Source organism: Anolis sagrei, chromosome 12, assembly GCF_037176765.1.
Source record: "Anolis sagrei isolate rAnoSag1 chromosome 12, rAnoSag1.mat, whole genome shotgun sequence".
NCBI classification, from domain to species: Eukaryota; Metazoa; Chordata; class Lepidosauria; order Squamata; family Dactyloidae; genus Anolis; species Anolis sagrei.
Window position 1 is genome coordinate 6,972,116 of NC_090032.1, and position 27,918 is coordinate 7,000,033.

The window sequence follows — 27,918 nt, forward strand, 5'->3', positions numbered from 1 at the left end:
GAGAAGGAAAGGACAAAAGGGAGGGAGGGAAGGATGGAAGGAGAAAAAGAGAGAGAGGAAGGGAGGGAGGTATAGAGGAAGGAAAGAGAGAAGGAAGGAAAGACCAAAGGGAAGGAAGGACAAAAGGGTGGAAGGGAAGGGGAAAGGAAGGAAAGAGAGAAAGAAGGACAAAAGGGAGGAAGGGAATGGAGGAAGGAAGGAAGAGGGAGGGGAGAAAGGGAAGGACAAAAGAGGAAGAAGGAAAGACAAAAGGGAGGGAAGGAAGGAGAAAGAGGGAAGGAAGGATAAATAGTGGAAGGGAAAGATGGAAGGAAGGAGAAAGAGGGAGGGAGGAGAGAAGGCAGAAGGAAAAAGAGAAGGAAGGAAAGACAAAAGGCAAGGCAGGAAGGACAAAAGGAAGGAAAGGAAAAAGAAGGAAGGGAGGGAGTAAGGGTGGAAGGGAAGGATGGAAGGAGAAAGAGGGAGAGAGGGAAGGAGAGAGGAAAGAGGGAAGGAAGAAAGGAAGAAAGGGAGGAAGGGAAGGATAGAAGAAAGAAGGAGAAAGAGAGGAAGGGAGGGAAGTAAGGAGGAAGGAAAGAGAGAAGGAAGAGAAGACCAAAGGGAAGGAAGGGCAAAAGGGTGGAAGGGAAGAAGGAAGGAAGGGAGGGAGGGAGGAAGGAAGGAAGGAGAGATGAAAGGAAGGATGAAAGGGTGGAAGGGAATGGAGGGAAGGAAAAGAGGGTGGGGAGAAAGGGAGGGAGGAAAGAGGAGGAAGGAAAGACAAAAGGGAAGGAGGGAAGGAAGGAAGGAACAGAAGGAGGAAAGAAAAAGAGAAGGAAGAAAGGGAGGAAGAGTGGATGGAAGGAAGAAGGAACGAGAGGAAGGGAATGGAGGGAGAAAGAGAGAGGGAAGAGATAAGAAAGGAAAGACAAAATGGAAGGGAGGAAGAAGAAAGAGGGAAGGAGAGAAGAAAGAGTGAAGGAAGGGTGAAAGGGTGAAAGGGAAGGATGGAGGGAGAAAGAGGGAGGTAAGGAAGGAAGGGAGAAGGAGGAAGGAAAGAGAAAAGGAAGAAATGATAGGATGTTGAGAGAGAGGAGAGCATGGGAAAAGAGCCTAGTGAGCCACATCCAGGCCTGGGTTGATCTACACTGTAGAATTAATGCAGTGTGGCACCACTTTAACTGCTGCAAAATCCTCGTGGTTACAATTTGGAGAGGCACCATTTCTCTTTGGCAGAGAAGCCGAAAGATCTTGACAAACTACAACTCCTGCGATTCTATAGAATGGAATTAAATGATATCAAACTGCAGTGTAGATGCACCCCGTGTTTTCTGGTTCCATTTCTTCTCTGTGGCTAATGCCCATCAATGAAAGCTATTCAAAACCAGCAAACGTTCCTTTTCTTTTCCCTTCCCATTTTTGTGTTGTTTTCCTGAAGGGTCTCAAGAGCGAGCAGCAAATTGCCGAGCCTCATGCATAATAAACCAGGCGTGCCAACACAAGGCGCTAAGGCACGGCACACAATTTGTATGCCGGCAGAAATCATTCAATGTGTTGCCAAGTTGGTGCGATTACCCCTGTGCTAAAGACCTCGGTGCGGAGCAATGCACATCGCTCCTCTTTGCGAATGTACCTGCGCTATTGCTGCCACCGTCTCTCTTTCTCATTCGCTTGCCTGCTTTCATGTCCCCCGTTGGCATCATCCAATTGTTGAAAGCTTTCACGAACTGGGTCAGTGGAGCAAGGCACCCGAGATGGCGCACAGCATTGCGCTAAGTCACCCTTGGATGGAGGCAGAGATCAGGGCGTACCTGTATTAAAGTTTTCCAATTGAGGGGCTTGCAAAGAGAGAGGTGGTTAGAGTATCTTGACTAAGATACTTGGACACCTGGGTTCGAATCCTCGCTCGGCTGTGGAAACCGATGAGGAGCAAGGAACAGGATGTTTAGACAGTTGTACAGTTGTCTATCTTGTCAGAGTATAATGGCACCTGACCTAACAACATTGGTCTTTTGGAACAGATACCAATGCATTTGGAAATGTTTATAAGGTTCCTTACGTTAAGAAGGAAGTCAACACAAGGCTCCTTACGTTTACCAACACCAATTAAGGAGAGTCAACATCTGCTAGGAACTGGGAAGTCAGGATGTTTAGACAGTTGTACAGTTGTCTATCTTGTCAGAGTATAATGGCACCTGACCTAACAACACTGGTCTTTTGGAACAGATAGCAATGCAGAGGGTGCTCACCAATGCTTCCTCTTCATCTTGGAAAGAAGTGACGAGTGGAGTGCCGCAGGTTTCCGTCCTGGGCCCGGTCCTGTTCAACATCTTTATTGACTTAGATGAAGGGTTAGAAGGCAGGATCATCAAGTTTGCAGATGACACCAAATTGGGAGGGATAGCCAATACTCCAGAGGACAGGAGCAGGATTCAGAACGATCTTGACAGATTAGAGAGATGATTGGCCAAAACTAACAAAATGAAGTTCAACAGGGACAAATGCAAGATACTCCACTTTGGCAGGAAAAACGAAATGCAAAGATACAGAATGGGGGACAATGCCTGGCTCGAGAGCAGTACGTGTGAAAAAGATCTTGGAGTCCTCGTGGACAACAAGTTAAACATGAGCCAACAATGGGATGTGGCAGCAAAAAAAGCCAATGGGATTTTGGCCTGCGTCAAGAGGAGCATAGTGTCTAGATCTAGGGAAGTCATACTCCCCATGCTCTATTCCGCTTTGGTTAGACCACACCTGGAATATTGTGTCCAATTCTGGGCACCACAATTCAAGAGAGATATTGACAAGCTGGAATGTGTCCAGAGGAGGGCGACTAAAATGATCAAGGGTCTGGAGAACAAGCCCTATGAGGAGTGGCTTAAGGAGCTGAGCATGTTTAGCCTGAAGAAGATAAGGCTGAGAGGAGATATGATAGCCATGTATAAATATGTGAGAGGAAGCCACAGGGAGGAGGGAGCAAGCTTGTTTTCTGCTTCCTTGGAGACTAGGACGTGGAACAATGGCTTCAAACTACAAGAGAGGAGATTCCATCTGAACATTAGGAAGAACTTCCTGACTGTGTGAGCCATTCAGCAGTGGAACTCTCTACCCCGGAGTGTGGTGGAGGCTCCTTCTTTGGAAGCTTTTAAACAGAGGCTGGATGGCCATCTGTCAGGGGTGATTTGAATACAACATTCCTGCTTCTTGGCAGGGGGTTGGACTGGATGGTCCATGAGGTCTCTTCCAACTCTTTGATTCTATGATTCAACACAAGGCTCCTTACGTTTACCAACACCAATTAAGGAGAGTCAACATCTGCTAGGAACTGGGAAGCCAGGATGTTTAGACAGTTGTACAGTTGTATGTTTGCCATATATGTGTTCTGTGATTCGTTCTGAGTCCCCTTCGGGGTGAAAATAAATATTGTAAATAATATAAATACAAACTGGTTGCCAAAATGCACCTTTTGTTCAGGAGGAGGAAAAAATATATTTTTAATTTACTCCACACGTCAGCTCTGTAATTTGGACCTGACAACATTGGTCTCTTGGAACAGATACCAATGCATTGGGAAATGTTTATAAGGTTCCTTACATTAAGAAGGAAGTCAACACAAGGCTCCTCACGTTTACCAACACCAATTAAGGAGAGTCAACATCTATTAGGAACTGGGAAGCCAGGATGTTTAGACAGTTGTACAGTTGTATGTTTGCTGTATATGTGTTCAGTGATTCGCTCTCAGTCCCCTTCGGGGTGAGAAGGCGTGAAAATACATATTGTAAATAATATAAATATGAACTGGTTGCCAAAATGCACCTTTTGTTCAGGAGGAGGAAAAAATAATTATTTTTAATTTACACCTGAGAATGAAATAAGTCAAAGTCGTCCTGATGTCAGCTCTGTAATTTGGACATGACAACATTGGTCTTTTGGAACAGATATCAATGCACTTGGAAATGTTTATAAGGTTCCTTATGTTAAGAAGGAAGTCAACACAAGGCTCCTTATGTTTACCAACACCAATTAAGGAGGTCAACATCTGCTAGGAACTGGGAAGCCAGGATGTTTAGACAGTTGTACAGTTATATGTTTGCCATATATGTGTTCTGTGATTCGCATTTGGAAATGTTTATAAGGTTCCTTACGTTAAGAAGGAAGTCAACACAAGGCTCATCACGTTTACCAACACCAATTAAGTAGAGTCAACATCTGCTAGGAACTGGGAATGAAATAAGTCAAATTCTGCCTCCTGACATCAGTTCTGTAATTTGAACCTGACAATATTGGTCTTTTGGAACAGACACCAATGCATTTGGAAATGTTTATAAGGTTCCTTACGTTAAGAAGGAATTCAACACAAGGCTTCTTACATTTACCAACACCAATGTAATTTGGACCTGACAACATTGGTCTTTTGGAACAGATACCAATGCAGTTGGAAATGTTTATAAGGTTCCTTACGTTAAGAAGGAAGTCAACACAAGGCTCCTTACGTTTACCAACACCAATTAAGGAGGTCAACATCTGCTAGGAACTGGGAAGCCAGGATGTTTAGACAGTTGTACAGTTATATGTTTGCCATATATGTGTTCTGTGATTCGCATTTGGAAATGTTTATAAGGTTCCTTACGTTAAGAAGGAAGTCAACACAAGGCTCATCACGTTTACCAACACCAATTAAGTAGAGTCAACATCTGCTAGGAACTGGGAATGAAATAAGTCAAATTCTGCCTCCTGACATCAGTTCTGTAATTTGAACCTGACAACATTGGTCTTTTGGAACAGATACCAATGCATTTGGAAATGTTTATAAGGTTCCTTACGTTAAGAAGGAAGTCAAAACAAGGCTCCTTACGTTTACCAACACCAATTAAGGAGAGTCAACATCTGCTAGGAACTGGGAATGAAATTTCCTCCTGACGTCAGCTCTGTAATTTGGACCTGACAACATTGGTCTTTTGGAACAGATACCAATGCATTTGGAAATGTTTATAAGGTTCCTTATATTAAGAAGGAAGTCAACACAAGGCTCCTTACGTTTACCAACACCAATTATGGAGAGTCAACATCTGCTAGGAACTGGGAATGAAATAAGTCAAAGTCTGCCTCCTGACGTCAGCTCTGTAATTTGGACCTGACAACATTGGTCTTTTGGAACAGATACCAACGCATTTGGAAATGTTTATAAGGTTCCTTAGGTTAAGAAGGAAGTCAACACAAGGGTCGTTACGTTTACCAACACCAATTAAGTAGAGTCAATATCTGGTTGGAACTGGGAATGAAATAAGTCAAAGTTGTCCTCCTGACATCAGCTCTGTAATTTGGACCTGACAACATTGGTCTTTTGGAACAGATACCAACGCATTTGGAAATGTTTATAAGGTTCCTTAGGTTAAGAAGGAAGTCAACACAAGGGTCATTATGTTTACCAACACCAATTAAGTAGAGTCAACATCTGGTTGGAACTGGGAATGAAATAAGTCAAAGTCGTCCTCCTGACCTCAGCTCTGTAATTTGGACCTGACAACATTGGTCTTTTGGAACAGATCCCAATGCATTTGGAAATGTTTATAAGGTTCCTTACGTTAAGAAGGAAGGCAACACAAGGCTCCTTACGCTTACCAACACCAATTAAGGAGAATCAACAACTGCTAGGAACTGGGAATGAAATAAGTCAAAGTCTTCCTCCTGATGTCAGCTCTGTAATTTGGACCTGACAACATTGGTCTTTTGGAAATGTTTACAAGGTTCCTTACGTTAACAAGGAAGTCAACACAGATACCAATGCATTTCACCGAATTCCACTCCAAACCCAATATCCCCAAAAGAAAGACAAGTTGAGACCTTTCTTCTTTTCTTTCTTTTTTTTACATTTAGCTTTATATATATAAAAAATTAAATATATATAATATATCGTGTTTAAGACTAAAAATATAGTACATAATATTTTTTTTGAAAAGAATGAAGAAAAAAAATCATTTAAAAAACAAACCAAAGAATAAGAAACCAGGAAAGTGAGGGAAGGAGGGTTCACAGATATATGTCTCCGAGGGAAGGGTCAAAGCAGAAATTAAAAATACAGAAACGAGGCCGGGCTTTTGGGAAGTTGTGAACACTCCGCCATTCTCGCCCGTTCGGAACAAGGAATGCTTTTTTCGGGGGGGGGGGGGGGTCGGGATCACATTTCAAAAGTGTTATTGCTTAAGTTCTGGATTCGGGGCAAGGTCCAACCAAGGATGCTGTGCTTCGACCCATTGCAAACGGGACCAAGATGGTTGCTATGGACACAAATCTGGGAGACAACTCAGGCAAGGACCTGCTGCGTTCAGAAAGGAAACCCATCGGCAATACAGAAATAAATGTCATCAATAGGGCTTGCTTTTGATATGGCGTCCGAGATCAGAACTTGGAAAAGTTTACTCCGGTTCGGATCAAGAGTTTGTCTACACAGTCAAATGAGTGAAGTTTGGCACTGCTTTAACGACCCTGGCTCAATGGCATGAATAATGTGATATGTATAATATCACAAAGGATTATTACCTCATCTGCCTCATAGGAAATCTGCTACGAAACAGGAGCTTTTTTGTTGAGTTCCAGGGCCAGAGAAGCAGATGGCAGAAACAGAAGAACGGCCTGCCTCAGGGGAGTGTGCTTGCTCCATCCATGTTTAACATTAACACAAATGACCAGCCACTGCCAGAAGGGACAGAGAGCTTCATCCACACTGACGATCATGTCATCACCACCCAAACAGGGAGCTTTGAAATGGTTGAACAGAAGCTCTCCAAAGCTTGAGGTGCTCTTACTGCATATTACTGGGAAAACCAGATGATTCCTAATGTTTAACATTGACACAAATGACCAGCCACTGTCAGAAGGGACAGAGAGTTTCATCTATGCTGACGATCATGTCATCACCACCCAAGTAGGGAGCTGTGAGATGGTTGAACAGAAGCTCTCTGAAGCTTTACATCCACTGACCATCCACTGCCAGAAAGGAAAGAGAGTTTCATCTATGCTGACAATCGTGCCATCACCACTCAAGCTTTGAAATGGTTGAACAGAAGGTCTCCGAAGCTTTAGGTGCTTTTACTACCTATTATTGTGAAAACCAGCTGATTCTTCATGTTTAACATTCACATAAATGACCAGCCACTTCCAGAAGGGACAGAGAGTTTCATCTATGCTGATGATCGTGCCATCACCACCCAAGCTTTGAAATGCTTGAACAGAAGCTCTCCGAAGCTTTAGGTGCTCTTACTGCCTTACAGGGGAAACCAGCTGATTCCTAATATTTAACATTGACACAAATGATCAGCTACTGCCAGAAGGGACAGAGAGTTTCATCTACGTTGACGATCACACCATCACCACCCAAGCTTTGAAATGGTTGAACAGAAGCTCTCTGAAGCTTTAGGTGCTCTTACTGCCTATTACAGGGAAAGGCAGCTGATTCCTCATGTTTAACATTTACACAAATGACCAGACATTGCCAGAAGGGACAGAGAGTTGCAGCTATGCTGACGATCGTGCCATCACCACCCAAACAGGGAGCTTTGAAATGGTTGAACAGAAGGTCTCTGAAGCTTTAGGTGCTCTTACTGCCTATTACGGGGGGACACAGAAGATTGGTTAGCTTGGAAGGTGCTGAACAGTCTGCATTTTACCAGCAACCTTAAAAAATGGGGCCACAAAGTGGAGTCCACGACACGCGAGTGCGGAAAAGAGCAAACCACGGACCACTGACTACGATGTAGTCTGGACCCCGCCACATGCGCAATGGAGGACCTTCTTACAGCGACACCAGTGGTCAGCTTCTGGTCAAGGGACATTTAGTATAATGTCGTTTCATGCAAGCGTCTTGCCCTCCCAAGTAGTTTGGTGAGAGAAAATGAAAGACCTTGTCAAACTACAAATCCCATATTTGTTTATCATGTCAGAAGCAAATTGAGAAACCAGTTATACTGTATAGAAAAACAGTTAGCTATATTCTCAATTTGTTTCTGACATGATAAATAAATATGGGATTTGTAGTTTGACAAGGTTTTTTAGTTTTCTCTCACCAAACTACTTGGGAAGGCAAGACGCTTGCATGAAACTCAACCTAGGCATCGAACCAATGAATTTCCCCTTTTCAATGATGGGTGACTTTCCCATATACTCTGAGCAGGCTTTATAGTTCACCTTGGCTTTGAATCAACCAATTGATAATCAAGAGGCGATCAATGGGACAGCCCTTGAGTGGAAGGAGATTGAATGCAAGAGGACTTATCAGATCTGTCTCGACATGGCATCTTATATTCCTAATTGCAGGAATGGTAAGAACAGCAGGGATATAAGATCCAAAATAGCATGAATATAACATGCCACAAACACTGCGGACTTCATCCATCTCAAACGCAGCACCAGGGACCTGTTCACACTACAGAATTATATATATGACAATTCCACTTTTATGCCCATGGTACCATCCAATTGGATCCCAGGACCAGCATTTGTATTATTATTATTATTATTATTATTATTATTACTAATATTGTATTGCCGAAGGCTTTCATGGCTGGAATCACTAGGTTCTTGTGGGTTTTTTCGGGCTATAGAGTCATGTTCTAGAGGCATTTCTCCTGACGTTTCGCCTGCATCTATGGCAAGCATCCTCAGAGGTGTGGATGCCTCTGAGGATGCTTGCCATAGATGCAGGGAAACGTCAGGAGAAATGCCTCTAGAACATGGCTCTATAGCCCGAAAAAACCCACAAGAACCTATTACTAATATTATTTGTCGTGTCAGGAGTGACTTGAGAAACTGCAAGTCGCTTCTGGTGTGAGAGAATTGGCCGTCTGCAAGGATGTTGCCCAGGGGATGCCCGGATGATTTGATTTTTTTATCATCCTTGTGGGAGGCTTCTCTCATGTCCCCGCATGAGGAGCTGGAGCTGATAGAGGGAGCTCATCCGTCTCTCCCCGGATTTGAACCTGCAACCTGTCGATTTTCAGTCCTGCCGGCACAAGGGTTTAACCCACTGCGCCACCGGAGGCTCCATTATTATTATTATTATTATTATTATTATTATTATTATTATTATTATTATTGTCTTCACCCAGGACTAGGACCCAAGGCTTAGGGAATAGCACTTAAGAGTTCTCAGTAAACATAGCACCAGGGACCTGTTCACATTATGGAATTATATACTACGATTCCATTTTTATTGCTATGGTTCCAACAATTGGATCCTAGGACCAGAATTATTATTATTAATAATAATAATAATTAATTATTATTATTAATTATTAATAATTAATAGGAGCCCCCGGTGGCGCAGTGGGTTAAAGCCCTGTGCCAGCAGGACTGAAGACCGACAGGTCGCAGGTTCAAATCTGGGGAGAGGCGGTTGAGCTCCCTCTATCAGCTCCAGCTCCTCATGTGGGAACATGAGAGAAGCCTCCCACAAGGATGATAAAACATCAAAATCATCCAGGCGTCCCCTGGGCAATGTTCTTGCAGACGGCCAGTTCTCTCACAACAGGATGCTCCTGACACGACACAAAAAATTAATAATAATAATTATTATTTATTTATTTATTATTATTATTAATAATCAAATAATTAATAATAATAATCAAAGCCAACCTTAAAAACTCTGGCATAGACACTGAGAACTGGGAAGCCCTGGCCCTTGAGCGCTCCAGCTGGAGGTCAGCTGTGACCACCAGTGCTGTGGAATCTGAAGAGGCACGAATGGAGGGTGAAAGAGGGAAACGTGCCAAGAGGAAGATGCGTCAAGCCAACCCCGACCAGGACCGACTTCCACCTGGGAACCGATGTCCTCACTTTGGGAGAAGATTCAGATCAAGAATAGGGCTCCACAGTCACCTACGGACCCACCGCCAGGATATTACACTTGGAGGACCATCATCCTTGCACTACGAGGGGTCGCCTAAGTAAGTAAGTATTATTATTATTATTGTCTTCACCAGGACTGGGAACTAAGGCTTAGGGAATAGCACTTGGAGTTCTCAGTTAGGGAACTGTAGTGCCTCCCCAAATTAGAAACCCAGGATTCCTTAGATGTCACTGAAAGCTTAATAATAAGTATTGTCGAAGGGTTTCATGGCTGGAATTACTAGGTTGTTGTAGGCTTTTTCAGGCTATATGGCCATGTTCTAGAGGCATTCTCTCCTGACATTTCGCCTGCATCTATGGCAACCATCCTCAGAGGTAGTGAGGTCTGTTGGAACTAGGAAAATGGGTTTATATATCTGTGGGATGACCAGGATGAGACAAAGGACTCTTGTCTGCTGGAGCTAGGTGTGAATGTTTCAACCGACCACCTTGATTAGCATTCACACCTAGCTCCAGCAGACAAGAGTCCTTTCTCCCACCCTGGTCATTCCACAGATATATAAACTCATTTTCCTAGTTCCAACAGACCTCACTACCTCTGAGGATGCGTGCCATAGATGCAGGCGAAACGTCAGGAGAGAATGCCTCTAGAACATGGCCATATAGCCCGAAAAAACCTACAACAACCCACTTAATAATAAGTGATCTCATTCTGCAGTGGGCATGGCTGCAGTAGCCTGAAATGGCCATTAGGGGGAGCTGAAGTGACATGGAAAGAAGGCATGTCAACAAAGGGAGAGTCCTGTTCTTAATATTGGTGGATCCAAGGCTCTTTCTACACTTGATCCTTAGCAAGGGGGACAAAGGCAAAGACCAAGGAAATATCAGATGAAGAAAATAGATAAAACTAGAACCATCTATTGTGTTTCAAAAGTCGAAGAGAACTACTTTAAGCCAATCCTTTGCGTCTCAAGCGCAAAAGTTTGGCGGTCAAAGAACGAGACAGAGGATCGGCTGACCCTTTGGGAAGAAAAGAACGGTTTGGAGTGATGGGACATGCGATAGGAACAAGTCAAGATTTCTAAAGATGTGGAGGAAGATGCTCTGAAATTGTAACAGTACTACAATTCACAAAATCCCTGTATTGATGAGGTCTATACCATTTTCTAAGTCCTCCGGCATGACATGGTGTTCGTGGGCTGGAAGTCATTCATTTTGATTGACAGCTGTTCCCTCCCTGGATAAACAGTTTGAAACTGCATTATATGGCAAGTTCAGACTCATATAATCCAGTTCAATAGCCTGGCACCACTATAACTGCAACGAGATGCTGGGAAGAGAAAGCATTGGTGAGTTGTCGGCGACCCCTGTGAAAGGTTGTTAGACCCCCAAAGTGGTCGCGACCCACAGGTTGAGAACCGTTGCGCTACAGCATATTACAAAACTAGTATTAGTTTATTGCCGAAAGCTTTCATGGCCGGAATCACTGGGTTGTGAATTTTCTGGACTGTATGGCCAAGTTGCCGAAGCATTCTCTTCTGACATTTTGCCTGCATTTATGGTGAAACGTCTGTATCCATAGTTGCAGGTGAAATGTCAGGAGAGAATGCTTTGGCAACATGGCCATAACTTTGATAGACAGCGGTTACCTCCATGGATAAAGAGTTTGAAACTGCATTATATAGCTAGTGCAGACTCATATAATCCAGTTCAATCGCCTGGATCCACTATAACTGCCAGAGGATGTTGGGAGTTGTAGGAGACCCCTGTGAAAGGGTTGTTAGACCCCCAAAGGGGCTGCGACCCACAGGTTGAGAACCGCTGTGCTAAAGCATATCACAAAACTAGAAAGTCAAAGGCTTTCATGGCCAGAATCATTGGGTTGTTGTGAGTTTTCTGGGCTGTATTGCCATGTTCCAGAAGCATTCCCTCCTGACGTTTTGCCTGCATCTACGGCAGGCATCCTCAGAGGTTGTGAGGTCACCCATTTGGTGTTGTCATTATTATTATAATTATTTTGTCGTGTCAGGAGCGACTTGAGAAACTGCAAGTCACTTCTGGTGTGAGAGAATGGGCCGCCTGCAAGGACGTCGCCCAGGGGACGCCTGGATGATTTGATGTTTTTATCATCCTTGTTTTATATAATCCTTGTTATATTGTTATTGGTGGTATTATTATCATCATCATTATGTCTGTATTATGTCTGTATCCATAGATGCAGGCCAAATGTCAGGAGAGAATGCTACGGCAACATGGCCATACAGCCCGGAAAACTCGTAACAACCTAGTATTGGTTGTTTTGGTGATGGTGATGATGATGCCCAAAAATTCCAGTAACTAATATGAGCAATCTTGATGGACAATCTGAGTGAACTATCTCTCATGGCAACTTGGGCAGAGAAGTTGCAAAACTACAACTCCCAGGAAACCATAGCATTGAGCCGGGGCAGTTAAAGCAGTCTCAAACTGCATTAACTCTGCAGTGTAGATGCAGCTCCTCATCTTCTCTCAAAAGCTTCTCCTTATCCAGAATAGACTCCCAATTTCCTTGCTTGGTCAGAAAAGTCAGGAATGCAAAAATACAAAAATACAAAATGCAAAGCTTTTGCATCTAATGTTTGTGTGTGCATTTCCGCAAGGAAAGCAGCACGGTTAGAAATTGGCAGACAACCGAGGCGTTTAGTTTCTGCAAAGCCATTTGGTTATGGATTCAAGGTCCTAGTCCACATGGTGCATTGCAAGAGAAGGGAAATTCTTGCAAATGGAAGGGCGTTTTGTTTCCCTTGCAAAGGCAAATTTTAGGGGCAAAGACATTTCAGTATCTCTTAGCTCTGATTTCCCACAAACTAACCTTGGGAGCATTCCATCCCCAACCAAGCAATGCCTATGAAAGGAGACGCCGCTCCGGGTTTTAGTCCGAACTTTAAAGATTCTATCCATTTTTTAAAAAGGAGCTGAATTTTTTTTTGTGTGCGGGGGAAACAAAGATCAGCACACTTCTTTGAGAGTTTGGATTGTTTTCTGAAAGTTTGGACCAAAATCCAGAGCGGACAAACCAACATGGGCACTATCGTAGCCTATCCTTTCTATTGAAAGTATAGTTACAATTAGATGCACATTCCCATTCATAGACGCATAAGAAAGGAGATGCCGCTGTGTTTTAGTCCGAACTTTAGCTATTCTATCCATTTTTTTAGTCCAAACTTTAAAGGCTCCATCCATTCTTTTTTTTAAAGGAGCCAAAGATTTTTTTGTGTGCAGGGGAAGCAGAGATCAGCATACTTCTTGGAGAGTTTTCTGAAAGTTCGGACCAAAATCCGGAGCGGACACACCAACATGGGCATAACCTTGCCATTGTAGGTATAGTTATAGATAGATGCTTATTTCCAGTCATGGATGCATATGAAAGGAGACACCGCTCTGTGTTTTAGTCCGAACTTTAACTATTCTATCCATAAGGAACTGAAGATATTATTTTTGTGCAGGGGAAGAAGAGATCAGCACACTCCTTGGACAGTTTTTTGAAAGTTCAGACCAAAATACGGAGCGGACACACCAACATAGGCCTAACTTTTCCATTGAAGGTATAGTTATAATTGGATGCACATTCCCATTCATAGATGCATATGAAAGGAGACGCCGCTCTGTGTTTTAGTCCGAACTTTAGCTATTCTATCCATAAGGAGCCGAAGATATTATTTTTGTGCAGGGGAAGCAGAGATCAGCACACTTATTGAGTTTTCTGAAAGTTCGGACCAAAATCCGGAGCGGACACACCAACATAGGCCTAACTTTTCCATTGAAGGTATAGTTAGAATCAGATGCACGTTCCCATTCGTGGATGCATATTTTGGGAAGAGTTTGGAGTTGATGAAGGAGAAGAAGTGAGACTATGAAAGGATTATGGCAGCACTTTGCATCCCTATAAAGAGGGAAAATAGGGTCCGCGCCCTCTTCTTTTCCTCCCGACTTCCCGAAAACAGGATTTGGAAAATAAGGAATAGAAGAAAAAAGCTGTGCCGGATGGCGGCAAAAGGGAGAGGGATTTTGGTGACCGTGGGTCCAGGAAAGTGGGGTGAAGGTGGGGAAGAAAAAAACAAAACATGCCCCTGAATATCAGGGAACAGTCATGAGGTACCTGCAAGTCCCCTCCCGCCCGCCCACCCCCTTTCCCGAACCCCCAACTCGGCTTCAGACATGCGTCTGCATCCGTTGCTGGAACCGCTGCCCGTAGTCCGAAGAGTACGAGAAACGGGTGGCGGTGGTGTACTTCCCCAGCGGGTCGTACGTGTCGTAGGGGCCTCGGCCATCCAGGGTGGGGTTGGGCGGCTGCGGGTAGGCCATGCGGTACGTGGCGTAGCCAGCGCCGGTGGGGAAGCCTGCGTGCCCGCCGTAGTTCTCGTAGGAAAGCTGGCTGGCCGTGTCGGCGGCGCCGGGAGCGGACGTGGTGGCCGACATGCCACCCGGAGTGGGACCGGGGTCCGGGTTGTACTCCGTGGCGGCTCCCCGGCCAAAGGTGTTGAGTTGGGCGTACCCGCTGGAGTGGGAAAGGCGGGAGGAAGGCCGGCCGTCAAAGCGAGTGGTGGTGTTCGGGTTGCGGTAGTCGGCGTAGAGCACCGTGCGGGAAGAAGGCCGGTCCTCATGGGCACGGACGTTGTAGTAGCCGTTGGTAGGGTCCTGGAAAGGAGGACAGAGAGAAGGATGAGTTTTGGTATCTCAAAAGAAGAGAAACATAGAATAATAGCGCTGAGCTGCTGATCTTGCTGACCGAAAGGTCACAGATTCGAATCTGGGGAGCCGCGTGAGCTCCCGCTGTTACTCCCAGCTTCTGTCAACCTAGCAGTTCGAAAACATGGAAATATGAGTAGATCAATAGGGAAGGTAATGGCGCTCCATGTAGTCACGCCGGCCACATGACCTTACATAGCATTACGTTTGCATACTGTATCCATTCAACGGTGTAGCTTCACCCAAAGAAAGCTGAAGACCTTATAGAACTACAACTCCCAGAATTCCATTCCCAACCTAGCAGTTCGAAAACATGCAAATGTAGGTAGATCAATATGTGGGAAGGTAAGGGTGCTCCATGCAGTCATGCTGGCCACATGACCTTGGAGGTGTCTATGGACAACACCAGCTCTTCGACTTAAGATATAGAGATGAGCACCAACCCCCAGAATCGGTCACGACTGGACTTAATGTCAAGGGAAAACCCTTTACCTTTACCTATGTCCACCTAAAAGTCCAAGCCAAATTCACATCAATCACAAAAAATGACTATTATTATTATTGACTATTATTATTATTATTAAATGACTATTATTATTATTATTATTATTATTGGAAGGAGCCCCCAGTGGATCAGTGAGTTAAGCCACTGAGCTGCTGAACTTGCTGACCAAAAGCTCATAGGTTCGAATCCGGGGAGCGTTGTGAGCTCCTGCTGTCAGCCTCAGCTTCTGCCAACCTACCAGTTAAAAAACATGCAAATGTGAGTAGATCAATAGGCGAGAAGGTAAGGGCGCTCCATGCAGTGATGCTGACCACATGACCTTGGAGGTGTCTACGGACTTAAGAGATGAGCAACAACCCCCAAGCCAAATTCACATCAATCACACAAAATGACTATTATTATTATTATTATTATTATTATTATTATTATTATTAAATGACCATTATTATTATTATTATTATTATTATTATTATTATTATTATTATTGAAGGAGCCCCCGGTGGATCAGTGAGTTAAGCCACTAAGCTGCTCAACTTGCTGACCGAAAAGTCATAGGTTCAAATCTGGGGAGCGGCGTGAGCTCCTGCTGTTAGTCCCAGCTTCTGCCAACCTAGCAGTTCAAAAACATGCAAATGTGTGTAGATCAATAGGTACCGCTCCGGTGGGAAGGTAACAGCGCTACATGAAGTCATGCTGGCCACATGACCTTGGAGGTGACTATGGACAACGCCGACTCTTTGGCTTAGAAATGAAGATGAGCACCAGAGTCCCAGAGTTGGACACGACTGGACTTAATGTCAGGGTAATAATAATAATAATAATAATAATAATAATAATAATAATAATAGGGTAAAAGGTAAACGTTTCCCCTGACATTAAGTCCAGTCGTGTCCGACTCTGTGGGTTGGTGCTCATCTCCATTTCTAAGCCAAAGAACCGGCATTGTCCATAGACACCTCCAAGGTCATGTGGCTGTCATGACTGCATGGAACGCCGTTACCTTCCCACCGGAGTGGTACCTATTGATATACTCACATTTGCATGTTTTCAAATTGCTAGGTTGGCAGAAGCTGGGGCTGACAGCAGAAGCTCATGCCACTCCCTGGATTTGAACCTGCAACCTTTTGGTCAACAAGCTCAGAAGCTCCCCTAATAATAATAATAATAATAATAATAATAATAATATTACAATCCTAGATGCTTGGGAAGTGTTCGACCTGTGATTTTTGTGATACGAAATCCAGCATATAGATCTCGTTTGCTGTGACATACTGTGCTTTTGTGTCAGTGAAATAATAATAATAATAATAATAATAATAATACATCACACAATCCTAGACACTTGGGAAGTGTTCGACTTGTGATTTTGTGATACGAAATCCAGCATATAGATCTCATTTGCTGTGACATACTGTGCTTTTGTGTCAGTAAAATAATAATAATAATAGTAATAGTAATAATAATAATAATAATAATAATAATAATAATAATAATCTTTATTTGTACCCTGCCACCACCTCCCCAAAGGGGACTCAGGGCAGTTAACATGAGGCCAAGCCCAAAATTACAGTACAACAAAATAAAATTCAAAGAAACCAAAATAACATCAAAATAAATACACGAAAATAACAAAATAAAATAAATAGTTACTAAATAGCATGACAAAGAAAAGTTTTACATTTACTTAAGAGTTGGAAGAGATTTCTTAGGCCATCCACAACCCCATTCTGCCAAGAAGCAGGCAAAGCACATTTAGGTGGCAGATGGCCCTCCAGCCTCTGCTTCAAAGCTTCCAAAGAAGGAGCCTCCAACACACTCCGGGGCAGAGAGTTCCACTGTTGAACGGCTCTTGTAATCAGGAAGTTCTTCCTAATGTTCAGATGGAATCTCCTTTCTTGTAGTTTGAAGCCATTGCTCCATTGCGTCCTAGTCTCCACGGAAGCAGAAAGGAAACCTGCTCCCTCCTCCTTAAGTCCCCTTCTTACCTTCAGCTCATATTCGTCCCGGGTGTCGATGGTGTCGCAGCGAAGGTCTTGCTTCAAATCCACGTCATCTTTGAATGACTTGAGGAAAGATTGGGGGGAGAAATTGCAAAATAAACAAAAAAAAATATATAATCAGGGCCTGTTCCAATACAATGTCTTTTCAACACTTTGGATCGCAATTTCGTTTATCCACACACATCAATGTTGTGGAAGCCTATCCAAAGACTATCCGATGGCTGACTATTTACTCCCCAAAAGAGATCTAACTTTGTATTTTCGAAGGCTTTCATGGCCGGAATCACTGGGTTGTTGTAGGTTTTTCGGGCTGTATCGCCATGCTTGAGAAGCATTCTCTCCTGACGTTTCTCCTGCATCTATGGCAGGCATTCTCAGGGGTTGTGAGGTTCCCAACAAAGGATTCCCCCAGGTAGTAAGAAGCCAAACATTGAGACTACTAGGCCATTAAATGCTAATCAATGTTGCCCTGTTGCAACATTCGCACTTGCCTCCAACAGACAAGAGTTCTTTTTCCCACCCATTCCCAACAAAGGATACCCCCAGGCAGTAAGAAGCCAAACATTGAGACTACTAGGCCATCAAATGCTAATCAAGGTGCCCTGTTGCAACATTCGCACTTGCCTCCAACAGACAAGAGTTCTTTCTCCCACCCATTCCCAACAAAGGATGCCCCCAGGCAGGAAGAAGCCAGGCTTTGAAGCTGAAAGGCCATTCAACATCAGGAGAGAATGATTCTAGAACATGGCCATACAGCCCAAAAAACAAACAACAACCCAACAGAAACATGGCTTGGTTTCTTGAAAATATAATTATAGAATCACAGAGTTGGAAGAGGCCTTACAACCTCTGAGGATGCCTGTCATAGATGCAGGCTAAATGTCAGGAGGGAATGCTTCTGGAACATGGCCAGACAAACCCAAAAACTCAAAGCAACCCAGTGATTCTGGCCATGAAAGCCTTTGATAATACATATAATATAATAATATTATAATATAATATTTTAATATATAATAATATTATAGCACACACATATCTAACTATAATATATTCTATTATAACACATATAATATAATCATACAACATAATACTTTTAATAATATTATAACACTAGCTGTGCCCGCCATACATTGCTGTGGCCAACCTCCCTCTTTCTTTCCCTTTTTTCCTTCCTTTGCTCCCTCTTTCCTTCCTTCCCTTTTTTCTTTCCTTCTCTCCTTCCTTCACTATCTCTTTCCTTCCTTCCGTTGCTCTTTGCTTCCATCTTTCCTTCTCTCTTTCCTTCTTTCCTTCCTTCTTTTTCTCTCCTTCCTTCCTTCCCTCCCTCTTTCCTTCCTTCCTTTTTCTTTCTCTCCTTCCTTCCTTCTCTACCTCTTTACTTCCTTCCTCCTCTCTTTCCTTCTTTCCTTCTCACCCTCTTTCTCTCATTCTTCCCCTCCTTCCTTTGCTCCCTCTTTCCTTCCTTCCCTTTTTTCTTTCCTTCTCTCCTTCCTTCACTATCTCTTTCCTTCCTTCTGTTGCTCTTTGCTTCCATCCTTCCTTCTCTCTTTCCTTCTTTCCTTCCCTCTTTTTCTCTCCTTCCTTCCTTCCCTCTTTCCTTCCTTTCTTTTTCTTTCTCTCCTTCCTTCCTTCTCTACCTCTTTACTTCCTTCCTCCTCTCTTTCCTTCTTTCCTTCCTTCTTTTTCTCTCCTTCCTTCCTTCCCTCCCTCTTTCCTTCCTTCCTTTTTCTTTCTCTCCTTTCTTCCTTCTCTACCTCTTTACTTCCTTCCTCCTCTCTTTCCTTCTTTCCTTCTCACCCTCTTTCTCTCATTCTTCCCCTCCTTCCTTTGCTCCCTCTTTCCTTCCTTCCCTTTTCTTCTTTCCTTCTCTCCTTCCTTCACTATCTCTTTCCTTCCTTCTGTTGCTCTTTGCTTCCATCCTTCCTTCTCTCTTTCCTTCTTTCCTTCCCTCTTTTTCTCTCCTTCCTTCCTTCCTTCCCTCTTTCCTTCCTTCCTTTTTCTTTCTCTCCTTCCTTCCTTCTCTACCTCTTTACTTCCTTCCTCCTCTCTTTCCTTCTTTCCTTCTCACCCTCTTTCTCTCATTCTTCCCCTCCTTCCTTTGCTCCCTCTTTCCTCCTTCCCTTTTCTTCTTTCCTTCTCTCCTTCCTTCTCTACATCTTTTCTTCCTTCGCTTCCATCCTTCCTTCTCTCTTTCCTTCTTTCCTTCCTTCTTTTTCTCTCCTTCCCTCCTTCCCTCCCTCTTTCCTTCCTTCCTTTTTCTTTCTCTCCTTCCTTCCTTCTCTACCTCTTTACTTCCTTCCTCCTCTCTTTCCTTCTTTCCTTCTCACCCTCTTTCTCTCATTCTTCCCCTCCTTCCTTTGCTCCCTTTCCTTCCTTCCCTTTTCTTCTTTCCTTCTCTACATCTTTTCTTCCTTCCTTTGCTTTTATCCTTCCTTCTCTTTTTCCTTCTTTCCTTCCTTTCTTTTCTCTCCTTCCTTCCCTCCCTCATCCCTTCCGTCCTTTTTTCTTTCTTTCTCTCCTTCCTTCCTTTGGCTTTGGAGTTGTAGTTCACCTACATTCAGAGATCACTGTGGAGTCAAACAATGATGGATCTGGACCAAACTCTGCAGGAATACCCAATATGCCCAAATGTGAACACTGGTGGAGTTTGGGGAAAATAGAATCTTGACATTTGGGAGTTGTAGTTGCTGGGATTTATAGTTCACCTACAATCACAGAGCATTCTGAACCCCACCAACGATGGAATTGGGCCAAACCTCCCACACAGAACCCCCATGTGGGCCACAGCAACGTGTGGCAGGGGACGGCTAGTAATAATATTATAATATAATATAATATAATATAATATAATAATTAATATAATCTAATATAATCTAATATAATAATTATATAAACGGTTAAAAGGAATCATCCAGAGCATTCTCTTCTTACCGAGTAGATGGCCTTCATGACCCGGGTGGCCGTAGAGACACTGGCCGTATCTTCTTCCCGGTCCGAGTGCAATGTCAAAGGCTCCCGGTTGACCGTCTCCACCTTGATGTCCAGCTTCCGCAAGGTCACGTCTTTCCTGCCTGGAAGAAGGAAAAGTCTCATCGTTTTTGAATCAGGAAATGAAAATGTGAAAGGAGGGCTGGGAGGCATCTTGAGGTCTTCGGAAGCTGTTGGGACTGCAAATCCCATCATCCTGTGAGCAATGTTACGTGTTTGCAGCTTCATGTATTGTTGAAGGCTTTCATGGCCAGAATCACTGAGTTGTTGTAGGGTTTATATGTCTATATGTCCTAGAAGCATTCTCTCTTGATGTTTTGCCCACCAGACACAATTGTGAGGGTGGTGGGACCGAGAGCAGGGCCCCTCCAGAAGATCTTAACAGCCTTGATGGTTCATAGGGGAGAATACGTCAAGCACAGGCTGTAACCCTATTATTATTATTATTACTATTATTTAAAACTTTTATATCTTCTCAACCTCCGTAGAGGGACTCAGTGGGAGAGAGTTCCAGAGCTGAGGGGCCACCACCGAGAAGGCCCTGTCCCTCGTCCCCACCAGACGGGCTTGCGAGGGTGGTGGGACCGAGAGCAGGGCCCCTCCAGAAGATCTTAATAACCTTGATGGTTCATAGGGGAAAATCCGTTCGGACAGGTAAATTGGGCTGGAGTCGTTTAGGGCGTTATAGGTCAACACCAGCACTTTGAATTGTGCTTGGAAACTGATTGGCAGCCAGTGGAGCTGATGTAGGGATGTAGATTTAGGGAAGTAATGCTACCCCTCTATTCTGCTCTCGTTAGACCACACCTGGAATATTGTGTCCAATTCTGGGCACCAGAATTCAAGAGAGATATTGACAAGCTGGAATGTGTCCAGAGGAGGGCGACTCAAATGATCAAGGGTCAGGAGAACAAGCCCTATGAGGAGCGGCTTAAAGAGCTGAGCATGTTTAGCCTGAAGAAGAGAAGGCTGAGAGGAGATATGGTAGCCATGTATAAATATGTGAGAGGAAGCCACAGGGAGGAGGGAGCAAGCTTGTTTTCTGCTTCCTTGGAGACTAGGACGCGGAACAATGGCTTCAAACTGCAAGAGAGGAGATTCCATCTGAACATGAGGAAGAACTTCCTGACTGTGAGAGCCGTTCAGCAGTGGAACTCTCTGCCCCGGAGTGTGGTGGAGGCTCCTTCTTTGGAAGCTTTTAAACAGAGGCTGGATGGCCATCTGTCAGGGGTGATTTGAATGCAATATTCCTGCTTCTTGGCAGAATGGGGTTGGACTGGATGGCCCATGAGGTCTCTTCCAACTCTTTGATTCTATGGTTCTATGATTCTATGAAGCCACAGGGAGGAGGGAGCAAGCTTGTTTTCTGCTTCCTTGGAGACTAGGACGCGGAACAATGGCTTCAAACTACAAGAGAGGAGATTCCATCTGAACATGAGGAAGAACTTCCTGACTGTGAGAGCCGTTCAGCAGTGGAACTCTCTGCCCCAGAGTGTGGTGAAGGCTCCTTCTTTGGAAGCTTTTAAACAGGGGCTGGATGGCCATCTGTCAGGGGTGATTTGAATGCAATATTCCTGCTTCTTGGCAGAATGGGGTTGGACTGGATGGCCCATGAGGTCTCTTCCAACTGATTCCATGATTCTATGAGTAGTATGCTCTCTGTACCCCACTCCTGTTAGAAGTCTGGACTAGTTGAAGCTTCCGGGCAGTCTTCAAAGGCAACCCCATGTAGAGAGCGTTGTAGTAGTCTATACGGGATGTAACCAGAGCGTGGACCACTGTGGCCAGATCAGACTTTCCAAGGTACGGATGCTGAGCCTGGGGTTCCATGCTCAGTGATGAGTCCAGGATCACTCCCAAGCTGCGAACGTGCGCCTTCAAGCACAGGCTGTAACCCTGTTCGGCCTTTCAACTGACCAGGAGGACCTCTGTCTTGTCTGGATTTAGTTTCAATCTGTTAGCCCTCATCCAGACCGTCACAGCGGCCAAGCACCGGTTCAGGACTTGGACAGCCTCCTTAGTAGTAGGTGTAAAGGAGTAACAGAGTTGGACATCATCTGCGTACAGGTGACACCGCACCCCGAAACTCCAGATGATCTCTCCCAACGGCTTTATGTATATGTTGAATAACATAGGGAGTATACTGAGCCCTGTAGGACCCCACAATACAATGGCCGTGGGGCCGAGCAGGAGTCCCCTAACAACACCTGGGAACGACCCTCGAGTAAGGAGTGGAGCCACTCCAAGGCCCATTCCTGCGAGTCACCCCAGAAGGATACCGTGGTCAACAGTATTGAAGGCCAATGAGAGGTCCAGCCGAACCAACAGTGACATGCTCTCCCTGTCTAGCTCCCAGCGAAGATCATCCACTAAGGCGACCAAGGCTACCCCAGTACCACGTCCTGGCCTAAAGCCAGACTGCGCCGGATCTAGATAATCAGTGTCTACCAAGAATTCATGGAGTTGCGAGGCTACCACACATTCCAGGACTTTGCCCAAATAGGAAACTGGATGATAGTTGACGAATTGAATGGGGTCCAGTGATGGGCAGGGATCCAGGATGCATGTGGTCGCATGTTTCATTGGTACAGCTCAATACTATGGAATTCTGGGAGCTGTAGTTTCCTTCTTCCCAAGCATCCGTTATTCCCAAGAGAGACCCAACACAAAAGAGGCAATACTTACTCCCTTTCCGTCGCCGGTAGAGGAAGCAAGCCAAGGCGACGAAGCAGAAGATGACCAAAATGCCGGCCCCGATGGTGGCTCCGGCGATGATCCCCACCGGCAATACCTCTGCAAAGGGAAGATCGGAGGGTCATCGGCATGGAGAAATACGAAAGAGTAACTCGAGCCAACTTTGGACAATCTTGGAGGAAGCTAGTAGCCGTATTAAGAGTGATGTATTTGAGCTCCATCTCCCAAAGCAGTTACTACACTCCCAACTCAAGAACAGAAAATGGAATGTAGGTGGAGATTAAAAGAAGGGCTTAAAGCCAACCTTAAATAATGTGGTATAGACTCCAAGAACTGGGAAGCCCTGGCCCTTGAGCGCTCTAACTGGAGGTCAGCTGTGACCAGCAGTGCTGCAGAATTCAAAGAGGCATGAATGGAGGGAGAAAGGGCGAAACGTGCCAAGAGGAAGAAGGTGCATCAAGCCAACCCTGACCTGGAAAGCAATGCTCTCACTGTGGAAGAACATGCAGGTCAAGAATAGGGCTCCACCATCACATAAGGACCCACCACCAAGACACTACACTTGGAAGACCATCATATTCGGACAACAAGTAAAAAAGTAAAATGGCTGATATTGGAAGCTAAGCAAGGCCAGCCTCGGATAGGGCTTGGATGGGAGACTACCATTGGCTTCTCCCACCTTTCTCCTCCAGCTGAATGATGGCCGTCCGGGACCCGAAGCTGTTCCAAGCCGTGCAGTTGTAGCGCGTCTGGAAGTCGACCTCCATGACGTTGTTGATGGACAAAGTGGACAGCACCCCGTTGCCGTTGTTGCTCCGCTCCACTGTGTAGCGCTCCAGGGTCCCCGTCTCCAAGGTCTTCTCCTGCCAACCCCAAGCCTGGAAGATGGAGAAAGAAACCTTAGTACAGTGAAAACAGTTGAATGGCCATCTGTTAGGGGTGCTTTGATGGTGCCTTCCAGCCTGGCAGAATGGGGTTGGACTGGATAACCCTTGAGATCCCTTCCAACTCTAGGATTCTGTGAGTAATAGTGTCATAGGGTTGATGGAGAAAGAGAACTCAACAACTTGAAACCAGTTGAATGGCCATCTATCGGGGGTGCTTTGATGGTGCCTTCCTGCCTGGCAGAATGGGGTTGGACTGGATAGCCCTTGGGATCCCTTCCGACTAGAATTATGTGAGTAATACTCATAGGGTTGATGGAAAAAGAGAACTCAACAAATTGAAACCAGTTGGATGGCCATCTATCGGGGGTGCTTTGATGGTATCTTCCTGCCTGGCAAAAGGGGGTTGGACTGGATGACCCTTAGGATCCCTTCCAACTTTAGAATTCTAGTCTCATGGAGAAAGAGAACTCAACAAATTGAAACCAGTTGGATGGCCATCTATCGGGGTGCTTTGAGGGTGCTTTTCTGCCTGGCAGAATGGGGTTGGACTGGATAGTCCTTGGGATCCCTTCCAACTCTAGAATCCTGTGAGTAATAGTCTTATAGGGTTGATGGAGAAAGAGACCCCAACAGATTGAAACCAGTTGGATGGCCATCTATCGGGGTGCTTTTACTAGGTCTCTCTGACTTACAATTCGGTCGGGGAGAGGAGTGCTCCCGATGAAACATTCCACTTTCCCGCGGTCGCCCCGTATGGCGTATTGGACTGACTCGCTGGAAATGATGGGGGGACCTAGAACAAAAGAAAGAAAGAAAGAGGAGGAGTGAGAGGAGGGAAGAAGAGAGAAGGAATTAAACTTGGGGTGTCCCATCTCTGGCACGAGAAACACGGCTTCCCATCCAACTCAAGTGGGTCTCAAAGGCGAGAAACAAATATTTCATGGAAATTGGAAGAGTTGCCAACTTCAACGTGGCGCACGGTTCCTTCCGTTCCTACCTGGCGCATCAGGACGAATACGGCTGAGTGAAACCAATCAAGTCTTTTGGGACATTAAGAAGAGAAAACCCGGCTTTGTTAATGAGGAGGATTACGAGGACGTTGCCTGTTAGGAAGAGCTTAAGGAGATTCAAAATCCTTAGATCGGCTCCCGCTGCTCAAAGACCCTGCGGGGAAGCGGGATTCTTCTTCATCATCCCTTTTGTTCCTTCTTTTGAGATGTTTAGCAGGGTTTCTCGCGTTCCTCCGACAAACAGGAGCCACGGGGAATCTGCCAGGGGGCAGGATTGGATGCTGGGAGGAATACATGAGACGACACAAGACCAGTGGCACACGATGCGCAAGGATGCTCTCCAAGGCCTTGGCTGTACGTTTCCTGCCTGGTTTTGAGGGTGATATTCGGCTCTGAGTCAAATTGGGATTTTCACAGTTTGGTCTTGGTCATCCGCTATTAAAGGTAAAGGTTGTCACTTGATATAAAGTCCAGTCATGTCCCACTCGGGGGTTGGTGCTCATCTCCATTTCTAAGCCGAAGAGCCGGCGTTGTCCACAGACACCTCCAAGGTGATGTGGCCAGCATGACTGCATGGAGCACAGTTATCTTCCCATCAGAAGTGCCGGCGTTGTCCATACACATCTCCAAAGTCATGTGGCTGGCATGACTGCATGGAGCACAGTTAACTTCCCATCAGAAGTGCCGGCGTTGTCCATACACACCTCCAAGGTCATGTGGCTGGCATGACTGCATGGAGCACAGTTATCTTCCCATTAGAAGAGCCGACGTTGTCCATACACACCTCCAAGGTCATGTGGCTGGCATGACTGCATGGAGCACAGTTATCTTCCCATCAGAAGTGCCGGCGTTGTCCATACACACCTCCAAAGTCATGTGGCTGGCATGACTGCATGGAGCACAGTTAACTTCCCATCAGAACAGCCGGTGTTGTCCATAGACACCTCCAAGGTCATGTGGCCGGCATGACTGCATGAAGCACCGTTACCTTCCCATCAGAAGAGCCGGTGTTGTCCATAGACACCTCCAAGGTCATGTGGCCGGCATGACTGCATTGAGCACAGTTAACTTCCCATCAGAACAGCCGGTGTTGTCCATAGACACCTCCAAGGTCATGTGGCCAGCATGACTGCATGAAGCACCGTTACCTTCCCACCTATTGATTTGCATTTTTTCCAACTGCTAGGTTGGCAGAAGCTGGGACTAACAGCAGGAGCTCATGCTGCTCCCCGGATTTGAGCCTGCGACCTTTCAATCATTAATAATATTGCATTACAGTGATATAGTACAATACATTAATATATAATACTAATATTGTGCTAGGATAATAATAACAATATATCATTATTATTATACATTAAAGGCAAAGGTTTATTAGTTTACACTATTTATTTTTGTTATTATTACATGCATTATTTTATTATTATTAGGTTGGCTGAAGCTGGGGCTAACAGTGGGAGCTCACCCTGCTCCCCGGATTTGAACCTGCAACCTTTCAATCATTAAGTTCAGTAGCTAAGTGGTTTAACCCACTGCACCACCGGGTTATTTTTATGTGTGTGTATGTGTATGTGTGTGTCTCTCTCTCTATATATATATATAATGTAATATCATGTAATATATATATGTGTGTGTGTGTGTGTATGTATATTATATGTTACCTATATTATTACTAATAATATTGCAGTACAGTGGTATAGTACAATACACTAATAGATAATACTAATATTGTGATAGGATAATAATAATAATAATAATAATAATAATATATTATTATTATTATTATTATTAAATATTAAAGGTAAAGGTTTATTATTTTACTCTATTTATTTTTGTTATTATTACATGTATTATTTTACTCTGACATTAAGTCCAGTTGTGTCCGATTCTGGGAGTTGGTGCTCATCTCCATTTCTAAACCGAAGAGCCGGCGTTGTCCACAGACACCGCCAAGGTCATGTGGCCGGCATGACTGCAAGGAGCACAGTTACCTTCCCATCAGAAGAGCCGGCATTGTCCACAGACACCACCATGGTCATGTGGCCGAGATGACTGCATGGAACACCATTACCTTCCCCTCGGAAGAGCCGGCGTTGTCCATAGACACCTCCAAAGTCATGTGGCCGGCATGACTGCATGGAACACCATTACCTTCCCATCACAAGAGCCAGCATTGTCCACAGACACCTCCAAGATCATGTGGCTGGCATGACTGCATGGAGCACAGTTATCTTCCCATCAGAAGAGCCGGTGTTGTCCATAGACACCTCCAAGGTCATGTGGCCGGCATGACTGCATGGAGCACTGTTACCTTCCCGCCAGAGTGGTACCTATTGATCTACTCACATTTGCATGTTTTCGAACTGCTAGGTTGGCAGAAGCTGGGGCTGACAGCGGAAGCTCACCTGTTCCTCAGATTCGAACCTGCGACGTTTCGGTCAACAAGCTCAGCAGCTCAGCAGTTTAACCCACTGCGCCACTGCGGACTCCATTGTAAAAATTCTACTAATACATATTTTAAAATACATTAATACACACATATTAAAAACACATTAGCTCTGACTCACCATTAACAATGAGGGCCACCTCGCGCTCTCCCACCCCGATTCGGGGGACGATGGCCTTGCAGACGTATTGCCCGGCATCCGCCTGCGTGACGGACTTGAGGTACAGCTGGTGACTATTGCTGAGGACCTGAAGAGAAAAAATAGTCAGAAAATATCGATGTGGGTTGCCTGGATCTCTTTCCTGAACCAGAGTGGCATATCGAACCTAACCTTGAAAAAGGACAATATCTTGCAGGGGAGCTATCCAAGGTGTTTAACCCTATTGTGCGAAAGGTAAAACATTCTCTGGGTTGCTGTGAGTCTTCCAGGCTGTATGGATATGTTCCAGAAGCATTCTCTCCTGACATTTTGCCCACCTCTATGGCAAGCACCCTCAGAGTTTGTGAGGTCTGTTGGAAACTACGCGAGTGAGGTTTATAATATACCTGTGGAATAATGTCAAGGGTGGGAGAAAGAACGCCGGCTTTTTGGCTTAAAAATGGAGATGAGCACTATCCCCCAGAGTTGGACACGACTAGACTTATTGTCAAGGGGAAACCTTGACCATTACCTTTACCTATTATTATTATTTGAAACACAACAAGTTGGTGTTAGTGAGAGCGAGTTTGGGTTTAGAGAAGAAGATTGGGTTAGTCTTTTGTGAGGTATTCAGAGTAGCTATTTAGTAGATAGGTAGAATACGGTTGTGGAGCAGGGCCCAGTTAGTGGACTGTTCAA

The 27,918-nt window shown here is 44.8% G+C and overlaps 1 protein-coding gene across 1 annotated transcript in view; it reads right to left on the minus strand.

Annotated features, from left to right (window-relative positions):
- Window positions 1-13,243: 13,243 nt before the first annotated feature.
- Window positions 13,244-27,918, minus strand: part of KIRREL1 (kirre like nephrin family adhesion molecule 1) — a 164,149-nt gene continuing 149,474 nt past the window's right edge. The window contains exons 9-15 of the mRNA XM_067472383.1: window positions 27,202-27,328; window positions 24,317-24,417; window positions 23,417-23,615; window positions 22,729-22,836; window positions 19,987-20,126; window positions 17,041-17,118; window positions 13,244-14,499 (exon numbers count right to left, since the gene is read on the minus strand). Coding sequence (XP_067328484.1) covers window positions 14,014-14,499; window positions 17,041-17,118; window positions 19,987-20,126; window positions 22,729-22,836; window positions 23,417-23,615; window positions 24,317-24,417; window positions 27,202-27,328 — 1,239 coding nt within the window. The 3' untranslated portion in view covers window positions 13,244-14,013. The remainder of the gene's footprint in view (window positions 14,500-17,040; window positions 17,119-19,986; window positions 20,127-22,728; window positions 22,837-23,416; window positions 23,616-24,316; window positions 24,418-27,201; window positions 27,329-27,918) is intronic.